At 35.6% G+C, this 20,029-nt stretch overlaps 1 protein-coding gene and 1 long non-coding RNA gene across 5 annotated transcripts; both read right to left on the bottom strand.

Moving 5' to 3' along the window:
* Positions 1 to 2,285: 2,285 nt before the first annotated feature.
* LOC104229869 (callose synthase 3-like) lies at positions 2,286 to 16,689 on the bottom strand. Of its 4 annotated transcripts, none has more exons than XM_070162574.1 (14): positions 16,537 to 16,689; positions 15,166 to 15,385; positions 14,089 to 14,189; positions 13,794 to 13,918; positions 13,599 to 13,680; positions 13,351 to 13,461; positions 13,133 to 13,249; positions 12,909 to 13,001; positions 12,717 to 12,808; positions 12,252 to 12,378; positions 3,360 to 3,497; positions 3,033 to 3,109; positions 2,764 to 2,952; positions 2,286 to 2,581 (listed from the first exon to the last, which is right to left on the bottom strand). In XM_070162574.1, the coding sequence occupies exons 2-14, from the start codon at positions 15,287 to 15,289 to the stop codon at positions 2,512 to 2,514; spliced, it is 1,446 nt and encodes a 481-aa protein (XP_070018675.1). In that variant the 5' UTR covers positions 15,290 to 15,385; positions 16,537 to 16,689; the 3' UTR covers positions 2,286 to 2,511. The 4 variants fall into 4 exon arrangements, with proteins under 4 accessions (XP_070018675.1, XP_070018677.1, XP_070018676.1 ...); XM_070162576.1 differs by lacking the exon at positions 16,537 to 16,689 and adding an exon at positions 16,452 to 16,506; XM_070162575.1 differs by lacking the exon at positions 16,537 to 16,689 and adding an exon at positions 16,370 to 16,455.
* Positions 16,690 to 18,838: 2,149 nt separating this feature from the next.
* LOC104229870 (uncharacterized) lies at positions 18,839 to 19,494 on the bottom strand. Its single transcript, XR_011403494.1, has 3 exons — positions 19,430 to 19,494; positions 19,249 to 19,309; positions 18,839 to 19,138 (listed from the first exon to the last, which is right to left on the bottom strand). It is a non-coding gene; the product is annotated as an uncharacterized lncRNA (long non-coding RNA).
* Positions 19,495 to 20,029: the final 535 nt, after the last annotated feature.

The following is a 20,029-nucleotide window of genomic DNA, read 5'->3' as shown; positions in this document are numbered from 1 at the left end:
AAATTTTCTTCCCATCCACCACTATTGCCACCATTACCGCTACCGTGAAAAATATTGTATTTCAAATTTTAGTATTTTATATAAGAATTAGGGGCGCTGAGGTGACATTGCCATGTGACATTCACCTCATCAAATGTCTGTGCCACGTAGGATTGAATGTCCACCTTGGACAAACTTATCAGAAAAGGGGTATATTTGAACCAATAGTATTATGGCAGGGATATATTTGGACCCAAAGTATAACGAAAACTATATTTAAACCTTTTCTCATAATATAGGGGTATATATGACCCTTTGCCGTATATGAGATACAGAAGAAGGATCGTATAGCTTGAAAACACCTACTGCAAGTTTTCTGTCATTCACCTTTTCAGGCAAGGACTAATCTGTTGCCTCATTTGTGAGATCATATATTTCTTCCATATCTTTCACATTTGAAGGTCTGGTATTATTCACAAGCTAATTTTCTTGGTAATCTACATAATAAGTCAAGATATGTCAGCTAGTAGTGGCAAACATGGTAGCGTTGATATAGAGCCCGTTTGGATTGACTTAAAAAAATGGCTTTTAAGCACAAGTGCTAAAGCTTATTTTATAAATAAATAATTACTTGTTTGGATAAAAGTGCTGAAGCTTAAAAAAAGCTGTTGAAGTGTTTGACAAACAAGTGCTAGTAAACACTTTTTCCTATTAAAGAGACAAAAATATCCTTAAAGGTGTTAACATTATAAAGGAGCTGATTAATACAATATATTTAATTATGAATTAATGCAAATAAAAAATAATTTATATTTTAACTTAATTTCAATTTAATTGATTACTTTAGATAATTTTTATAAATATAATTCTTGAATGCTCATTTTTCACCAGTTTCAATCAAGTAAACTTCCATAAAAGTCTCAACCTATTTAAAATGCCAAGTCGCTAAAGTTCAAACTCTCCATTTAACTGAAATGGAAACATAAAGTTAACTAACTGGCTAGGAATCATGAAATGTAGCTACTAAGCTGATGTTGTTAATCCTCAAAACCATAACTGAAGCACTCATGCAAGACAAGTAGCTAAGTTTTCATCAACTTCTTTTGTCAACCAATGGTATATATAAATAACAAAAACAAAAAAAAGAGAAGATGGGAGGAAATATAATTAGTATTTCTGAAGACGTTAAAGTAGTATAAGAAACAGAAAAGCTTTAATTTTTTTTTGGCCGTGGTTTTCGGGCGATCGCTTTGCGAACCCGACTAGCTGTACCCACCGGGTCCCGCTGTTTCAAGGCAGGTCCACCACGGTTAGTTCCACGGGGCCCTGGAGACGCGGCCGGTTTGTAATGCCTCCAGTGGCCCTGCTGGGGCTCGAACCGGCGACCTGAAGGATTTTGTCCTCAAGCCTTTACCAACCGAGCTACCCCTCAGGGTTGAAAAGCTTTGATTAGTATTTCAAAATGAAGATGTAGCAAGAGATGGAGAGGATTTGAGGAACGAAAGTCTTCAAAGTGAAGGAAATAAGAGAAGTACAATGTTTTAGTAGGTTTTATTTGACCGAGGATAATTTTGGTATTATAAAAACTTATTAGGGACAAGGAATAATTTTATTGGTCAAACTAAAATGGCTTTTAAGCCAAAATGGAAAAGGTTGGGTCAGCCAACTTGTTGTTTTTGGCTTTTTAAAAGCATTTTTAGCTTTTTTTTAAGTAGCTTTTTTGTTTGCCAAACACTCCAATAATTTAAAAAGTGCTTAAAAGTAGTTTGACCAGCTTTTACTATATTGAAGTGATTAAGCGTATAGATCAAGATGTTGAGCGTGGTGCTACAGTCAGAGGCGGACCCAAGATTTGAGCGCAGCGCGGACCCACGATTTGAGCGCAACAAGAGCACCGTTATTGACATAGATATGTCAGCTAGTAATGGCAAAATCTAACATGTTAACTCCTTAAAAACTTAGTGACTTTGAGTTAGTGACCAAAAGGATGTTCAAAAATATCAAAAACTTAGTTTAATAGAATCAAGATTAAAGGCCTGTTAAGCAATTTAAGCAGAGTCTCAGTCATTGTCGTTGAATCGACGGATGTCTGCTACTTTGCCAAAGTGATCCCTGAAGGCGGAAGAATTTTTGGAGTTTTTTATTACTGTTTTGAGATTTTTTTATTGAATTACTTATTTTTATACATGTTAAGAAAATGGTGTTACTTATAAATTTAATTATCATGATAAAGAAGATGTTGAGCCCGGTGCTACAGCTGATTCATTAAGTGTTGAATACATAACTATAGACAACTTAGATCATGATAAGACAAAAATGCACAAATACGTGTATTTTCTTGCAATTATTACAAAAATGAACTGAAATGTGATTTTTAGTGTAAGGGTTGGGACTGCACGGCAAACACCAGTAGTGTAACAATGAATACTAGTGAAGAAACTAATAAATATTACAGTTGGACACTGCAACTAATTAGAGAGCAGTGACTAAATTCATATTTGTCTCTAGAGCTTGCTTCTTCCTTGAACTCTCTTACTGCAACTCTGTACAGCTCTGCACCATCTCCGTTCCATTCTTGCTGCTGTTCTTCCCAGAGGCAGACCTATGCAATACAGAGAGGGGTCAGCGGTACACGTAAAGCTCGGCAAATTTTTTATATATACATATATATATATATGTCTTTAGAAAATAGTGATATATTAATAGCGGACACCCTATATATAAAACAGATTTTTGTTGAATCCAAAAGACCTATGCTATAGAATGAGGGTCACCGGTACATACCTGTAAAGTTCGGCAAAAATTCCATGTACATACATATATATGTCTTTAGAAAATAGTGATATATTAGTAGCGGACACCCTATGTACAAAATAGATTCTGTTTCTCTTAGCTCGAAGTTCTTCCACAGGGAGGCAAAAGAGATCAGCATCAGCGCGCATGGGCCAACCTAACCTGAAGCAGTTCACTGACCTATAGTTTTTGAGTAAAAATGAGCAAAATATCGATTATCTGAACTAGAAAAACAAACAGAAAACTGAAAGGTTGACTACCAAAAGTATTCGTTTAAATCATCATAGATCCTCCTTTGGGAATGCTTTGCTTTTCCTCTTCTGCTCCTAGCAGCTTCCTGAAAATGACAGAAAAGGGTGTAAAATTGATTTTCCCTCAAGTTCTATACAACAACAATAACAACGACCCGGTAAAATTCTATAAGTGGGGTCTGGGGAGGGTAGCATTACCCCGATGGGGCAGAGACTGTTTCCGATAGACCCTCAGCCATCCTTCCAGTTCTAAAGAAAGGTAAAATACCACAACTGATTTTTTTTTTAATACAATAGATTGGAGAGGAACAAATAACTCTGAAATGCATGTAGTACCCGTGCAATCACTTCATTAATGGGAGTAACAATTTTTCGAAAGAAAGCCTCCTCCTCCCCTCCGTAAGCTGGCTTAATATTTTCACCGGTAATGGGACTAACATTGCCAGCAAGCATGCCATAGAGCTCAAATGCCATCTACATGAGAAACTATAGCGTGAGATCCAAATGTTTTAACGTAACAAGAAATATCTTAAGCATATATATCACTACTAGAATTCCTGTAAAAAGCGACCAAAAATTAGCGACCAAATTTGGTCTGCCAAGAAAAGCGACCAAAGTTGGTCGCCAAACTGCCGAAAATAATAATAAAAATATTTGAAATACTTTAGCGACCAAAGTTGGTCGCTATTTGGCCGAAAATTTAGTCAAATTGTTGACTGGACCAGTCAGACTTGCTTGGTCAAATATATACTGAGATTAGCGACCAACATTGGTCGCTAAAGTGGGACCCACATTAAATTTGTTAATAATTTTATTATTATTTTATAAAACTTATAAAATATAAATATATATAATTTAAAACTTGCGACCAACGTTGGTCGCTAATTGAAGGATAAGTTGATAGCGACCAACATTGGTCGCTAACATGGGACCCAGTTATAATATTTTAATAAATATATATTTATTTAAAAAAAATTAAAATATAAATAAATATAATTCAAAAGCTAGCGACCAAAGTTGGTCGCTTAATGAAATAGAGACCAACGTTGGTCGCTAATGTGGGACCCAGTTCTAATGTTTAACAATTTTTATTATTAATTTAAATATTATATAAAATATAAATAAATCTGATTAAAATTTAGTGACCAAATTTGGTCGCTAAATTAAATTCATGTACTGTTAGTGACCAACTTTGGTCGCTAAATTAAATTCATTTATAGTTAGCGACCAAAGTTGGTCTCTATATGGTCAAAATTAAAAATCACTTTTGTATTTACTATGTAAACAATATAAATGTAAGTCGTTAACACTTTTGTAATACAAGGGATTAATAGTACTACGAAGCGGATGTGTGTGTCTCTCTCTCTCTCTCTATATATATATATATACTTACGCTATATACTATGCACTAAGTATAAGTGTATTAGGTAATACTGTATCGAATACAACTTATATATATATATATATATATATATATATATATATATATATATATATATATATATATATATATATATATATATATATATATATATAATATGTACTTACGCTGTACTATGCACTAAGTATAAGTGTATTAGGTAATACTGTATCGAATATAGCTTGTATATATATATATAATATATGTACTTACGCTATACTATGCACTAAGTATAAGTGTATTAGGTAATACTATATCGAATACAGCTTATATATATATATACTATATGTATTTACGCTATACTATGCACTAAGTATAAGTGTATTAGGTAATACTCTGTGTCGAATATAGCTTATATATATATATATATATAGCTTATATATATATAATATATATATATACTTACGCTATACTATGCACTAAGTATAGACTGTTTGACCAAAATAGCGACCAACGTTGGTCGCCATTTTTGACCGTTTGACCAAAAGGCGACCAAAGTTGGTCGCTTTTGTAGGATATATATATAAAAGAGGAAAATAATTATTTTAGGGTTCTTATTAATACTTTTAGGGTTCAAATAAATTAACTATTTAGGTAGACTAATTTATATATGGGGTTAAATTTCATTTTATGAAGCAACAATAATAGGATATGAATTGGACTTTTAGTTAACTAAAAAAAGATTAGGCTATGAATTAACTAATTTAATTTGTTCTTGCTTTATTTAAATAGATGGAACATCGTTCTTGGATGTACAATAGGAATTATCCTAATCGGCGGAGATTGCGGGAGGATTTTGTAGAAGGGGTTGAGGACTTTATTAGACATTCAATGTCACTTCCGCCATACATAAAAGAAGGAGTAATTAGGTGCCCTTGTGTTAAGTGCGACTGTATGAAGTTTGGAAAACCGGAGAAAGTTAAGGTTCATCTTTATATGGTGGGGTTTATAGCGAATTACTTTGTGTGGACTAATCATGGAGAGATGGATGGTAGCCATGGGATATTTCATAACATGGTTGTTGGTGAAAGTAGTAGGTCGAGGGAGAATAGAAATAGTGATTCCAGAATTCATGATATGGTTGCGAATGCTTTTGGAATGCACTTTGGGGGTGAGCCCAACGAAAATGTTGAACAAACTCCTAATGATGAAGCAAGACATTTTTATGAACAGTTAGAGGAAGCTAGTCGTCCACTACGTGAAGGACGTCCGCACTCTGAGTTGTCTGTTGCAGTTAGATTACTAAGTATCAAATCTGATTGGAATATTTCTCAAGCAGCCATGGATTCTTTCATTGACCTTATGCGTGAACTAGTTGACGAGGAAATCGAATTACCTGGTGATTTCTATAAGGCAAAGAGATTAGTTTCTAAGTTAGGACTTTCGTCAATGAGAATTGATTGTTGTGAAGATGGTTGCATGTTATATTATAAAGATGATGCAAATTTAAGCAGTTGTAAATTTTGCGGAAAGTCTCGTTTCAAGAGGCTTTCCAGCGGGAAGATGGTCGCTATCAAGGCGATGCATTATTTACCTCTTATACCTAGGCTAAAGAGGTTATATGCGTCGATGAGTTTTGCTCCTCATATGAGATGACACTTTGAAAATAGAAGACCACCTGGTGTTATGTGCCATCCTTCAGATGGAGAAGCTTGGAAGCACTTTGATAGGACATATCCATATTTTGCTAGTGAACCAAGGAACATTCGGTTAGGTCTGTGTGCGGATGGCTTCACGCCTTTTTCTGTATCTGTGACACTGTATTCATGTTGGCCTGTCTTTCTTACACCTTATAATCTACCACCCGAGTTGTGCATGACTAGTCCATATATATTCTTAAATTGTATTATCCTCGGTCCACGTAATCCGAAAAGTTTGATAGATGTATATTTTCAACCTTTGATTGATGAGCTAAAACAATTGTGGTACGATGGTGTTGAAACATATGACACATCAACCAAGCAGAATTTCAATTTGCGTGCTAATTTAATGTGGACAATTAATGATTTTCCTGCGTATGGAATGTTGTCTGGGTGGATGACTGCTTGGAAGCTAGCTTGTCCTTACTGCATGGAAAATAGTAAAGCGTTCACTTTGAAACATGGCCGAAAGCAATCATGGTTTGATTGTCATCGTCAATTCTTGCCTGAGGGTCATGAGTTTAGAAAGATGAAAAATGCTTTCAAAAAGAATAAACTGGAATATGATTATCCACCTCCGATACTTTCAGGTGATAAAATTTGGGAGAGGGTCCAGAATTTCAGTAAAGTTACTGAAGTTCCACTGCATAGATTCCCCGAATATGGTGTTACTCATAACTGGACCAAACAGAGTATATTTTTGGAATTGCCTTATTGGAAGGATAATCTTCTCCGTCACAACCTTGATGTCATGCATATTGAGAAGAATTATTTTGACAATTTGTTCAACACAGTGATGGATGTTAAAGGTAAGACAAAGGATAACCCGAAGGCTAGAATGGACTTACAAGAATATTGCAGGCGGCATGAATTACACTTGCAGACAACAAACAATGGTAAGTTATTCAAGCCCAAAGCAAGTTACACATTCACTTTGGAGGAAAGACGACATATTTGTGATTGGGTAACGAAATTGAAGATGCCTGAGGGTTATGCGTCGAATTTTGAGAAAAAAGTTGATATGGAAGTAGGGAAGTTGAGCCATTTGAAAAGTCATGACTGTCATGTTTTCATGGAGACCTTAATGCCTATTGCGTTTTCTGGTTTGCCTGAAAGAATCTGGAAACCCATCACTGAGATTAGTTTGTTTTTCAAAGACTTGTGTTCTTTCACATTAAGGGAAGAAAACCTACGCCGGATGGATCAGAACATTCGTGTAACTTCGGGTAAGATGGAAAAGATATTTCCATGTGGTTTTTTTGATGTGATGGAACACCTTCCAATCCACCTTGTACACGAGGCATGACTTGGAGGGCCTGTTCAATGCAGATGGATGTATCCCTTTGAGAGGTAATATTATAGTCCATATATAATTTTCTGTTTTATTTGAATGTTCTTGGCTAACCTGAAATTATGTAGGACAATTGGCAAATGCAAACAATTTGTTAAGTAGATGAATAGAATTGAAGGATCTATATGCGAAGCTTATCTTGCAAAGGAAACTGCTCATTTTTGTTCTTATTATTTTGAGATCAACGTGCCATGTGCTAGGAATAGGCCCAACAGGCACACGGTAGACCTTACGAATGATCCATTATATCCGCCTATGTCCATATTCAATCAACCAGGCCGATGTTCTAAGGATGGTAGAAAGAGAAATTTGAGTGATATGGAGTTCAAGTCAGCTACACTTCATGTGTTGCTAAATTGTCCCGAAGTAGTACCATTTCTCAAGTAAGTATTGATTTAATAGTTATCAAAATATAAAATTTACTGTGATTACATCTCAATGCAACTACTAAAAATATTTGATGTGTCACAGTCACTTCGTGGGTCAATTTGGCCAAGATGCTGTATATACGGCATTTCATAGGTGGTTCAAACAATTTGTAAGTATATCCTTAAAATATTCTAACACTATGTAGGTAAACAATGTTTGGAAGTTATGCTAACTTATGAATTTTGTTAACAATATGTAGGTAAATGATCCAAATAATGGTGTAAATCAATTTTTGAAAGATATATCTTGGGGACCTGGGGTTGAGGTCACAACATATTCCAAGTACGTTGTGAATGGTTATAAGTTTCATACAGAGGGTTGCTCTAAAAATAAAAAAAGCAACAACAGTGGGGTGTGGGTTCAAGGTGGTGATGACAACCAAGTTGGAGATATTGATTATTATGGTGTGCTCAAAGAAATAATAGAACTAGAATATTCAGGTAGGCCATTTAAGAAAATTATTCTCTTTAGATGCAAGTGGTTTGACCCAAATCCAACAAGAGGTACGAGAGTACACAATCAATACAACATAATTGAGGTTAATCATACGAGGGAGTATGATCGCTATGATCCTTTCATAATTGCACATAATGTTAGGCAAGTGTATTATGCTCCTTATCCATTTCGGCGGAATAAGTTCGATTGGTGGGTTGTAATCAAAACAAAGCCTGTAGTGGTAGGGTCGAAGTCGAGAATGTGTTGGATGTTGCATATCAAAACGATATCTCCAGTGTTCACCAAATAGTGGACGGACTTTTAGAAAATGATTTGGAACATCCTGAACACATATTGGAAGAAGTTGATATAAATGAAGTAAGAATTATAGAAAACGAGGAAGAAGAATCAACTGATGAATCTCAAACTAGTGAGGAAGAAGAATTCTCCGACGAGGAAGAAGAATTCTCTGACGAGGAAGAATACGTCGATGAGCTTTAAAAAGTTGGTTTCTTCGATAACTCTCGTTTATAGATAGTTTTATTATATGTTTCAATCTAAATATATATTATATTATGCAGATGACAGGCAAGGGTCGAGGTAACAATGAAGGTAGTGGTTCTCAGGGTCGAGAAAAGGTTAGGAAGCAAAAGAGGAGGGTAGAAGATACTACTCATCAATCTTTTCCACCATCTTCTGATTTGCCTATCACTATGCCACAACCTCTACCTTATGGCTATACTGAGCTGCCACAGCATCACCAGCCCTACACCTTCGTGCAGACCCCGGGTGTTTCTTCATAGGGCCATCGGACTGTGCGTCCGACATATAGTCCACCTGCCTCACTACCACGTGGATCCCACCCAGCAGCATCACATGGATCGCATCGATCCATGTCACAGCCACATGGATCACAACCATCAATGTCATAGCCAGTCGGGTCACAGCCACTTGGGTCACAACAGTCAGTATCACAGCCACTTGCGATCCGTGCAGCTATGTCGCAGTCACAGGGATCACATCTATTGTCATCAGCGACTCCACCTATTGGAGGCCTTCGCTTGCGGGATAGTAGCTCTGACCCCCCTACTCCTTCCACACATGCCTCTGATATACATGTTTCGGACGATGATGCTGATGCTGCTACTGCTTCTGACGAAGAGGTGCATTATGATCAGTATGACAGGATCATCATAGTCCCTGAGGGTGATGGGTAAGAGTTATTTGTTATTTTTATGTTTATTTTTTTGTACAGTTTTTACTAAGATATTAATTTGTTTTATTTATTAAATTGCAGGTTCCTCCCGAGTAATATTACTACGAGGATAATCACCAAAGCAACCAGAAAGCTTTATGATGCCCCTTATGCGTCTTGGCGTGAATTCCCATTCTCACTGAAGGAGGCAATTTTCAATGAATTTAAGGTATAAATGTTCTTTTAAGCAGTATAATTATTTATATTTATGATATTTCCATATAATATTTAACTTTTGAAATACAGAGCAAGTATGTATGGGAACACCAGTATAGCGCAGACGTGGCTGCAAATTTTAATCTCAAAGCTCGCAAGCGGTTGTCGCATTCTTTCTCCATAGCTAGACAGCTGAACCAGAAGCCTGGCTGGTTGCTTCAGGAGTTTTGGGATGATTTGCAAAGGCAATGGCTTACTGCAGAGTTCTTACAGAAGAGCGAAAAGGGAAAGAAAGCTCGCGCATCTGAGAAGGGAGGATCATTGCACACTGGAGGTGCAGTCAGCCAGGGGACAATAAAAAGAAGAATAGTACGTAATTGCTTAATTTATTTTAATTTTCAAAGTATATCTATTCTATTTATTAATTAAAATTTATGAGTTTTCAGGAAAAGAAGTTGGGCCGTCCGATGAACCAAGATGAGCTATTCAGGGAGACTCATATTGTGAAGAAGAAGAAAGAGACGGATCAAGAAAGGTGGGTCGAGGGACGTGCCTCGACTGTACATGTAAGTTTTCACTTTTCATTAAGTATTTTCATTTACTTTTATATAAATTTTGAAATACTAATTCAATTTACTTTTTCTTATAGGATCGCTTCAGAGTTGAAGCTGAGGAATTCATACGCAGCCAGCCACCTAATGAGTCGGGCGCGCCATTCCAACTTTTGGCCGAGGATGTTGAAAGACTATGGACGCGGGCTGCAGACGGTCCAAAATGGGGGAAGGTATACGGCCTTCCTACTAAGACATTCCATCGCTATAGGTGTGGAATGCAAGGAATAGGGACTTCCTCGCAAGCCGAGCAACTTGATGGGGAGAGCCTCTCCGCTATGCGGGAGACTGTGACAAAGCTCACATCCGAGCTAGAAGCGTCCAAGGAAAGAGAAAAGCTTAGAGATGCTCAGTATATTGGCGTGGTCGCTCAGTGCCAGAGCATGCAAGAGCAGATCAAAAATCTCCTAGCTGGATCTTTTTCGATTCCCCGGTCTCGGCCATCATCGCCAGAGGCTGCCCGTCCCCGTGCTCGTTCGTCCCGTCCTCCAAGTGGCCGTTCCTCCCGTCCTCCCCGTGATCATTCTTCCCGTCATCGACAAGTAGACCCTTCTCAATACCGTGATGATGATGAAACTTCATCAGACGGTGATGATAATGATGTACCAAACAATGAATGAATTTTAGACAATTTGAACTAGACAAATACAATTTGTTTTCCATTGGGTTGTAATAAGAGTTAACTTAGTTTGGTAGTTCTATTGAAATTTACACTTTCTTGGTTTTAATGTAGCTTTTAATGTTGTTTTTGTGTTGTTGTTGTTGTTGGGTTGTTGTTTGGTATTGTTATTGGAATTGTTGTTTGAATTGTTGTTGTTATTGCTTGTTAGGGTTTTGGTATGACTGACAGGTGGTGTAGCTGCCAAAACAAGCAGTTTCTGCCAAAATAATACACAGAATAGCGACCAACGTTGGTCGCTATTTACCCAGATTTCTACAAAAAGCGACCAAACTTGGTCGCTATTTCATTAAAAAAATAAAATTTCTGGTGATATAGCGACCAAAGTTGGTCGCTAATATTTAAAAAATAAATTAAATTCATGTATTTAGGGACCAAAGTTGGTCGCTAGTTTAATAAAATAAATAAATAATTGAATAAAAAAGCGACCAACATTGGTCTCTAGTTTACAGATTTTAAAATATAATATTTGGATTAGAGACCAAAGTTGGTCGCTTTTTAATGATTAATAATAAATAAATAAAAAACGTATTTTATATTTAGAGACCAACTTTAGTCGTCAAATTTATATTATTAAATTAATAAAGCGACCAAAGTTGGTCTCTATAGTCAATATCAGAAAAAATTGGTCCATTTAGCTTAGAGACCAAAATTGGTCGCTAATTAGCGACCAACTTTGGTCCCTAAATAAAAGGGACCATCAATATAGCTACCAGGCCCTTTTGGTCGCTTTTTGGTCGCTTTTTAGCCCAATAGCGATCAACTCTGGTCGCTTTTTGCGGTCGTTTTTTCCCGGATTTCTAGTAGTGATATTGTAAAAGGCAAATTGTGAAGAAAATATAAATATTTCACCACAGCAGCTGAGAAGCTGACGGATAAAAGCAAACATATGGTGTCAATTAAAATGGAATGTACCATGGTAATCTTATTTTATTTAAGAAAATTACTCTTCTAGATTTATGAAAATACTTTCAACTGTTAACCAAAGAAAGTTTTCATGACAAAGAACAATGCGATAAAAGATATTGCCATGAAACTACAAGCGTACATCTCTGCTATCATCCAAAGAATCCAGCAACAAAGAATTCCCATTAATTACATCAATGTTGATTTTGCACTTTTCTTTGTGATAAATGCATAAAAGCAACATAAAAAAGAATCTCTATGTTCTTCAAAACATTGACTCAGACTTCAAGAAACATTAAAAACCTATCCACTAAATTCATAAAACATGAGTAATTTAAAAGCTTACGTGATGGTAAAAATAGCATAGGCATTCAGGCATGAATCTTAAATTTGCAGCTTCCCCCCATATGAGAAGATGTAATCCCATGTATAATAATTTACGCTGCTGTACTTCCTGTGGTATGGTTGGCAACCTGCAAATTTTGACAATTAAGGAAAGATCAGCATATACAAAAGAAAGATGAGCTTAATTTGCTAAGTCTTCGGCTCTTTTCTACAGACGAACACATCTACGAGAGATGCTAAAGGAAGCTACGGATACACGTTATCCTGTTCTGAAGGACAAAGCATCAAAGCTGCAGACTTTTATATAATGTCTACTTCGATAGATAACAATCAATAAAATAAGATGTTAGATGAAAGTTTAAGGTATATTAGCTGTTTTTCTAAAAAGCTGAATTTCACTTCCAGTGTTAATGTCTGAAGGCAGTAGGACATAACCATTTCAAAAATTTAAAGAGAAGCTCCTCACCATAAACTGCTTTTCCTGTCCAAATATTTGCACCATTTCTTGTAGTTTTTGAAAAGCTTCTTCATGGCTTCATTCAGAGCACGCTCATCCAACTACACAGAACAAAACAACGAACGAGGAAATTTTTTTTTAGCAGTTGAGGAAAGTTTTTGATCACTCATCAATAACAGAAAGCAGTATCTTGTCCCAAACCTTTGGTTGCTGGTCAGGCTTTGGATACTGGCGTATGTGTATATTTGCAAGTAGCAAAATGAGATGCTCCCTTTGATTTGCAACATTATCTTTCTGAGAAGCAATAGACAAAAGAAAAGAGCTCATTAAAGCATATATTTCCATCCTAACCGAGATAAACTTTCTAACCTCAAAAGATGTATGAAATAGCAAGTAAAAACAACAATAAAAGGAAACTGCTCTACCTGAAATCCAAACATAGCTTGAAGCCAATCAAGAATATCTTCATCTTTCTTCTTATTGTAATTGTTGGGCCATGGAAGACCACTCGTATATTGGAGAGCGTAAACAGCAGCTCGAATCTGTAAAGGAGGAAAAAAGAGTTGTTAAAGCAATAAGTGGAAAAGGAAAGGCAAAGGTAAAGAAATGCCTATAGCTGGAAATCCTGTTTGCGAATACAAACCTTTGGAAATCTCATAATTGTCTGATTAACACTATCAGGATCCAAAGGAAGATTATTATAGGAGAAAAAAATCTGTGTCTTCTCAGCAACTTTATCATGAGCTTTCAAAATCTGAGTAATGGACAATCAATAATCCGCCACATACAAAGAAAACAATGTTATAAACAAGGAAAAGCTGGAGGTTGTAAAGTCAGCAGAAACAGAAGGTTTAATAATCATTTCTCCTTGAAAATTACTTTCATTCTCACCTCAAGATCGGTTTCTACTACTTGCGCCCGGTAAACCTCAAAGAGTACATTTTCAGTTTGGTATGCCTTAGTAAGTTGTGCACTGGAAATTTTTTAAGAAGATGAGATAAACAACTTTCAGTATAAACTAAAAGCGAGAAAGAGAGCACTACGAGAAGGCACAACAAATCTCTAACAAGGGTGCAAAAGACCCACCGGTCTGCTTTCTCAGCATCATTTTGCAAATCTTGAATGTACTGTTTGTAGTAATGCCAGTAAAAGCTCTGCATTTCACGTGCATCACTTTTTGTAACCCTTCCAATCAAGGTTGGATCATTTTCCTGAAAAGTAAATTTGTTACAGACTTACATGAATTACAAATGGGCACAAACATATCTCAGGTCTACAATTAGAACTGATTAATGATCACTCACAAAGCAGAAAGCAAGAAATATAGCATGCTTGATAAGCAAATATTGGACAAGGAAAGAATCCATGCTTGACCACTTACCCTTTCAAGCTGCCATTGGAGGGATGTTTTAAAATGCCGAACACCACGTCCACTAGAAGTGGCATCTAACCGATGAGCTTTCTCAAAAGCATAAAACCGACCTACAACCAGAGTAATGATGTCTGAACCTTAGAATAGAGAACTAGAAAGGATGTTTGTACAAGATCATGTCCACGATCAGAATTTGACAATAACAAGATGGACAAAATCAATCATAGTAAGGTCACAATTTCCAAATATACTAGACTTATTTTCCTCTTTAGTTATTCGCATTTTGGAAACCTTTACCCAAACTTCATCGTATTTCAACTAATACTTAAACGTTTTACCTAACTCCAACATCTCGTAGTAATGCTGTCAAAAGGTGGTTGCCTAATTTGAAGGACAGAGTAAAAGTAAAACCTTGATGCCCTCCTAGTCTAATTTGAAGCTTGGTTAGTCCGCATACTAATAAGGTACGGTTGATGGCTTGATGCAGCCCTGTCCCCCCCCTACCCCTCCCTACCCCCCCCCCCAAAAAAAAAAAAAAAAAAACAAATCTGCTAACTAAAGGCCAGAAATACCATTCTTATGGTATGATGAGTGACCCCTGCTTCAAGTACAAATCCTAAACATTAACATTCCAAAAGTGGGCATATTATTTGACTATCAGTAGATGCCATCAGTTTGCAGCTAGCATTGTCTGGCTGAGAGTTACTCAAAAAAATCGTAGCAAACTCACTCAAACAACATTCTGAAGGTACACATGCCCATGAAGTTGAGTCTGTGAGTTCAATTTTTTGTAATCTTTGAGTTCTTAACTTTAAAGCATTATAACTTGTCAAAAGAATGACTCTTTGTTAGTTGAATCATTAAATGGGATAAGAAAAATTCTTATCTGAGATAATATTCTTTTCCATCAAACTTATAATAAGAAATAAAGGGAGCACTAGAGCAGCTACGTGCTTCTCTCCCAGTAATCACGTTAACAAAGTGACTTAGACTATTTAGATTACAAGTAAAGGTTCAACAGTCAATAATGATGCTTAATCAGACAGCAACAGTAAGATCCAAGCACTCTTAGTTTCAGGAACTCACATAGATATGCAACACGGGGGTTGCTGGGCTCAACTTCATTGGCAACACGAAGAATAGGAGCAATCTCCACCAGAGACGATGGAACCACTTCATTATCAATCATTGACTCCCCAATGTTCCCCATCGTCTGTCTCTGTTATACGCCGCTGCAGTGACAGCTCCGCCCCCCTCTTGACGCCATTATAATTAACTTTCACACCCTTATTTTCGCTTAAAAGGTCTGAACATAAATTCAATGCGGAATCACATTAGCATCAGGTAATAAAATTAAAAGCCTAAAAAGAACACAAACAAATAACTGAAACTACATCAAGTGATTTCACGGGCATTAAGTGAAAATGAGATCGTATCGTATTGTTATTTTAATTACGATGTTTGTTTTAGTTGTTACTTAAATTTTATTGTATCGTATCCTTAAATTCATCGTACGTAACGACGAAACGTGTCACTTTATGTAACGACAGATTTTGGTATGGTTACGTCGTTATCTTGTCTTTTTCTCTCATCTCACCCTTTATTATTATTAAATAATTTTATTTTATCATTTACCCTACCTTTTATATAATAAATTTACCCTGCATCATAATTTTCTTTATAATATTATGCAAGTTTATTCTTCATATTGCTGGTGTGTGATATCATGAAACAACAACAAACGATACAATCTATCCAAACATTGCATTCATCAAACGATACAGTACAATACAATACGATATGATACATTATGGAACGGTGTGTAGCAACCATCCAAACAAGCTGTTAAGAAAACACAAGAACGTACAGAAAAATACAATACACAGACAGCTTATACATACAAAAGAAAAAAAAATTTACTGCAAAAGAACACATCTTGCAAATCTATTAACATCCAAAAACACCAAAAAGAAACACAGTTTTATAATCAAAACACCCAAAAATAAATAAAAGAGACACCCAAAAACAGAAAAAGGTGAAAGAGAGAACAGTACATATACAGAGCAAGATAGGCACCTAGTATTCAGCAAGGAAGCAGAAAACACCAGGATTAAGCAAAGTAAAGAAAACTGAAGAGAGCTACATTTACCTTTCTTTGTTATCTCAAAAATAATGATCAAGATTCTTAATCAATAAAAAAGATTAAATTTTTACCAGCACATGCATTAGCATAAATCAACAAATATACAGAAAACAAATACACCCACATACAACAGGATTTAGCAATTACCATTGTTTGTAGTGATCAAGATTTTAAATAAATTAATGAAAACAATAAATTTTGTATAAAGATTCAAAAGAGAGAACAGTACATAGAAAGAGCAAGATGGGTATTTAGAGTTGAGAAAAATAAGCAGATGAGAAAAGGATTTAGCAAAGTAAAGAAGTGCATTTTACCTTTGATAGTTAGTTGAAGAATGAGGAAAAGCAAAAGGTGGAAAGTTGGAAGAGAATGAGCAAAACAAAAACTAGAGAGCGACAGCGAGAGAGAGAGATATAGTGGAGTTTTTGGGGAGGCTGAAACTTAGCAAGAAAGAAACCAAAAATGGTGATGAGGGAGAACCAACGTTAAATTAAGTAAATCAAAATATGGTTAGTGGGAGCCCTTTTTTCTTGATTACCTTTGTTGTTTATTAATGGAAGCTAAAAAGGCACTTCTTTTTCACAATTCCAAGATTCCTTCTCTATGAAGGTTCCTTTATCAACTCCTTGCATGCATAACTTCATTTGATTTTTCAGAACTCAGGATGTCAGTTTTATCTATATATTTTCTTATTCCACATATTCTATCCCGCATAAAAGAATACATATTTTTTTCGCATAACTTAAGTGTGGTTTGATACCACCAAACAAATTTTGCATCACATAGCGCGCAATTATTATTCTTATGTGTCCAATGTAATGTTGTATCATTTTATACTGGGATTAGTTATACCATACATTAATCAACCAAATGACCCCTAAGTTACATGGAGTATCAAAAATCGTTACAAGCACACACACATATATATAGAGACTTTTTCATTGTTTATCTTTATTTTCATTATGCAGGAGTGCAAGCAATAATTTACCATCACCTCAAGATGTCATAAATCTTTTGAAATACCTTTTGTATCTATTGAAATACCTTCATTACGCAGGAGTGCAGTCAAGTAGTTGTACAGTGGCTATAATTTGAAATACCTTTTGTATCTGTTCAGTATGAAGGTTCCTTTAACAACTCTTCCAACTTAAGTAATACGTTTGGCGGTTTCTCACCTCTGCCAGCGGTCGGCAAACAGTATTCCGTCATTCGCATAAACTAGAAGCAGAATAAGAAGAGAATCTGCAGGAAGAAAACTATGAAATTAGTGCGAGGAGGCGTGCTAGTTTTGCTGCAGAAAATCTGGTAGCGTTGACATACTTACTTAAGTGATTAAGTGTCAATGGTTCGGTTTGGCCGGTTATTTTATAAAATTTGTACTATACCAATTTTTCGGTTATTCTATTATGTATAACCAAAACTAAACTTTTCGAAACCGTCCCAATCATGTCGGTTTCTCTTCGGTATCGGTACGGTTCGGTTAATTTTCGGTATTTTTTTAATATCATGTAAAATTTACCAGTAGAAGTAGAATTGCAATAACATACGTTCTTTTATAGACATTTTTACTGTTTAAAGAGTGATGAATTAAAAAAAAAATGGCTAGAGTATAGATCCATCAACTATTCTACAACAGCGTAAAAGAAATCAAACAAAGTCAAAGAAAATATTAATCACACGAGTTGAAAGATATACTAAGTTCGGACTCAAGAATAAAGTCTATAAAAGATTAAATATCCAAAAAGATAAATCTAAATTATATGAAATGAAACATATTCAATACATTGTAGTTTGCTACTCATAATCGCTAGAATACTTTGTGTCTTGCTAATAAAGATACTTGAAATAACTTAGTTTAAGTAGAAGTAGCATAATAGGTTTTAGGAATTAGTATTTTGAGTTTAATTACTTGTTGGCTTGTAATAGTTTTCATAATTCCAAGGCTCAAAGAAAATTTAATGCATTATTATTTTTAAACTTACTAAATAAATATATTTTTTCTACATGTAAAATTTATTTGGTACGGTTCAGTATTTTTTCGGTTTATTTTTATAAAATAAAAAACCTACCCTAATTATCGGTGCGGTTATACATTTATATAAAAACTTACGGTTTCTTAAAAAGAAACCTAAAAATCGATTCGGTACGGTACGATTCGGTCAGTTTAGTCGGTTTTTGAATATCCATTGACACCCCTAAATAACTGTAGTGAACCCAGATCGTGATTAGACAAAAATGCATAAATACATGTATTTTCTTGGAATTATTACAAAAATGCACTAAATGTGATAAATAGTGTTAGGGATGGGATTGCAGGGTAAACACCAGTAGTGTAACAACGAATACGAGAGAAGGAACTAAATATTATAGTAAGACATTGCAACTACTTAGAGCAGTAACTAAATTCATGAGACAAATATTTAGGCTCCTTTATATTTGTCTCTAGAGCTGGCTTCTTCGAGCCTTATGTTAACTTTACTTACCTTGAACTCTCTTACTGCACCTTTGTACAGCTCTGCAGCAGCTCTGTTCAGTTCTTACTGCTGTTTTTCCCGGAGGCGGACCTAACCTATGCTATATAGAGGGATTACCGATACCCCTAAAGTTCGGCAAAAATTCTATGTATACATCTATGTCTTTAAAAACTAGTAATATATTAATAGTGGACACACTATATGTAAAACAGATTTTTTGTTGAATCTAAAAGTGCAACCCGACCTTCAAATCCTGTCCGCCTCTTGCTTCTTCACGCAGCTCTTTCAGAAGCTCATTCCGCACTTGTTGCGACACATTTTCCTGCATCTGTTGCAGCCCATCGTGCACTTTTTGCGGCACCTTTTTCAGCGCTTCTTCCACTAGTCTTTCCTTTTTCTCTGAACTTCTTCTCATGTAATAGACAAGTGCGCTACCTGCCATCTAAAATGAAAAAAAAAAAAAATGTAGTATCATAAACAAATAAATAGATAGAAATTCCATCTAAAATGAAGTACTATAGAGAAACAACGACAATTAATTTAAATTATTACCGTCGAGAAAACGAGCATTTGAGCGACTTCATCTACAACTTTCTTCTCGTCTTTATGGGTTCTGTGAATTTCAAAAAGTGATTAAACTATTAATACTCGATTTGCTGACGGGAAACAATTTTAAAAAGTATAATTTTGAGAATTACTTTTCAACTGCATATATAAAAGAAAACTTGTTTACCTGAGCAGTTTGGACAATGCATTGCTGGAATTTGGGATTCATGTCAGCACTTTTCTCAGGCCAGAAGCTACAGGCCTTGCTATAGTCCTCACCGCAAGGCGACCATAAATATAAACTGCCATAATAATGAAAAGAAGAGTACAAGCAAGAATAATTGTAAAATATTGCTGGTCATTTTTTTAGAGAAGAAATGCCTTTTTTTTTGTGGTAAAACTGGATATTATATATATAACTCTGTCCAATTTATGTGAACGACTGGGTACGAAGTTTATGAAAAAAAGAAGACTTTTGGAATTTGTGGTTCTAAACAAGCCAAAAAGGGCCCAGAGTATTTGTGTGGTTATAAAAGCTTCATATTGGGTAGAATTGTAAGTTTAAGCTAAATTGTTTCCAAATTTAGAAAGGGGTCATTCTTTTTGGAACGGACCAAAAATGAAATAGGTTCCCATCAACTGGAACGGAGGGAGTACTAGTTAACCGAATGAACTACACTTGGGGCATTAGTGGGGCATCTCAAAGACCCCATAGTTGCAATGTTTTGCATAATTGTATTTAGGTCACAACCCACAAAAGACCTAGCTAGCTCAGTTCTTAGGATGT

Source organism: Nicotiana sylvestris, chromosome 11 (assembly GCF_000393655.2).
Source record: "Nicotiana sylvestris chromosome 11, ASM39365v2, whole genome shotgun sequence".
Classification (NCBI taxonomy): Eukaryota; Viridiplantae; Streptophyta; class Magnoliopsida; order Solanales; family Solanaceae; genus Nicotiana; species Nicotiana sylvestris.
This window is presented reverse-complemented; position numbering and strand designations above follow the sequence as displayed.

Bases quoted from the DNA above. Each gene is read 5' to 3' on its own strand.
- LOC104229869 (XM_070162574.1), bottom strand. From the start codon at position 15,289: ATGGGGAACATTGGGGAGTCAATGATTGATAATGAAGTGGTTCCATCG. The intron at 13,919-14,088 runs GTAAGTGGTCAA...TTTACTTTTCAG, and splicing joins TCCAATGGCAGCTTGAAAGG to GAAAATGATCCAACCTTGAT. The intron at 13,681-13,793 runs GTGGGTCTTTTG...AAAAATTTCCAG, and splicing joins GATGCTGAGAAAGCAGACCG to TGCACAACTTACTAAGGCAT.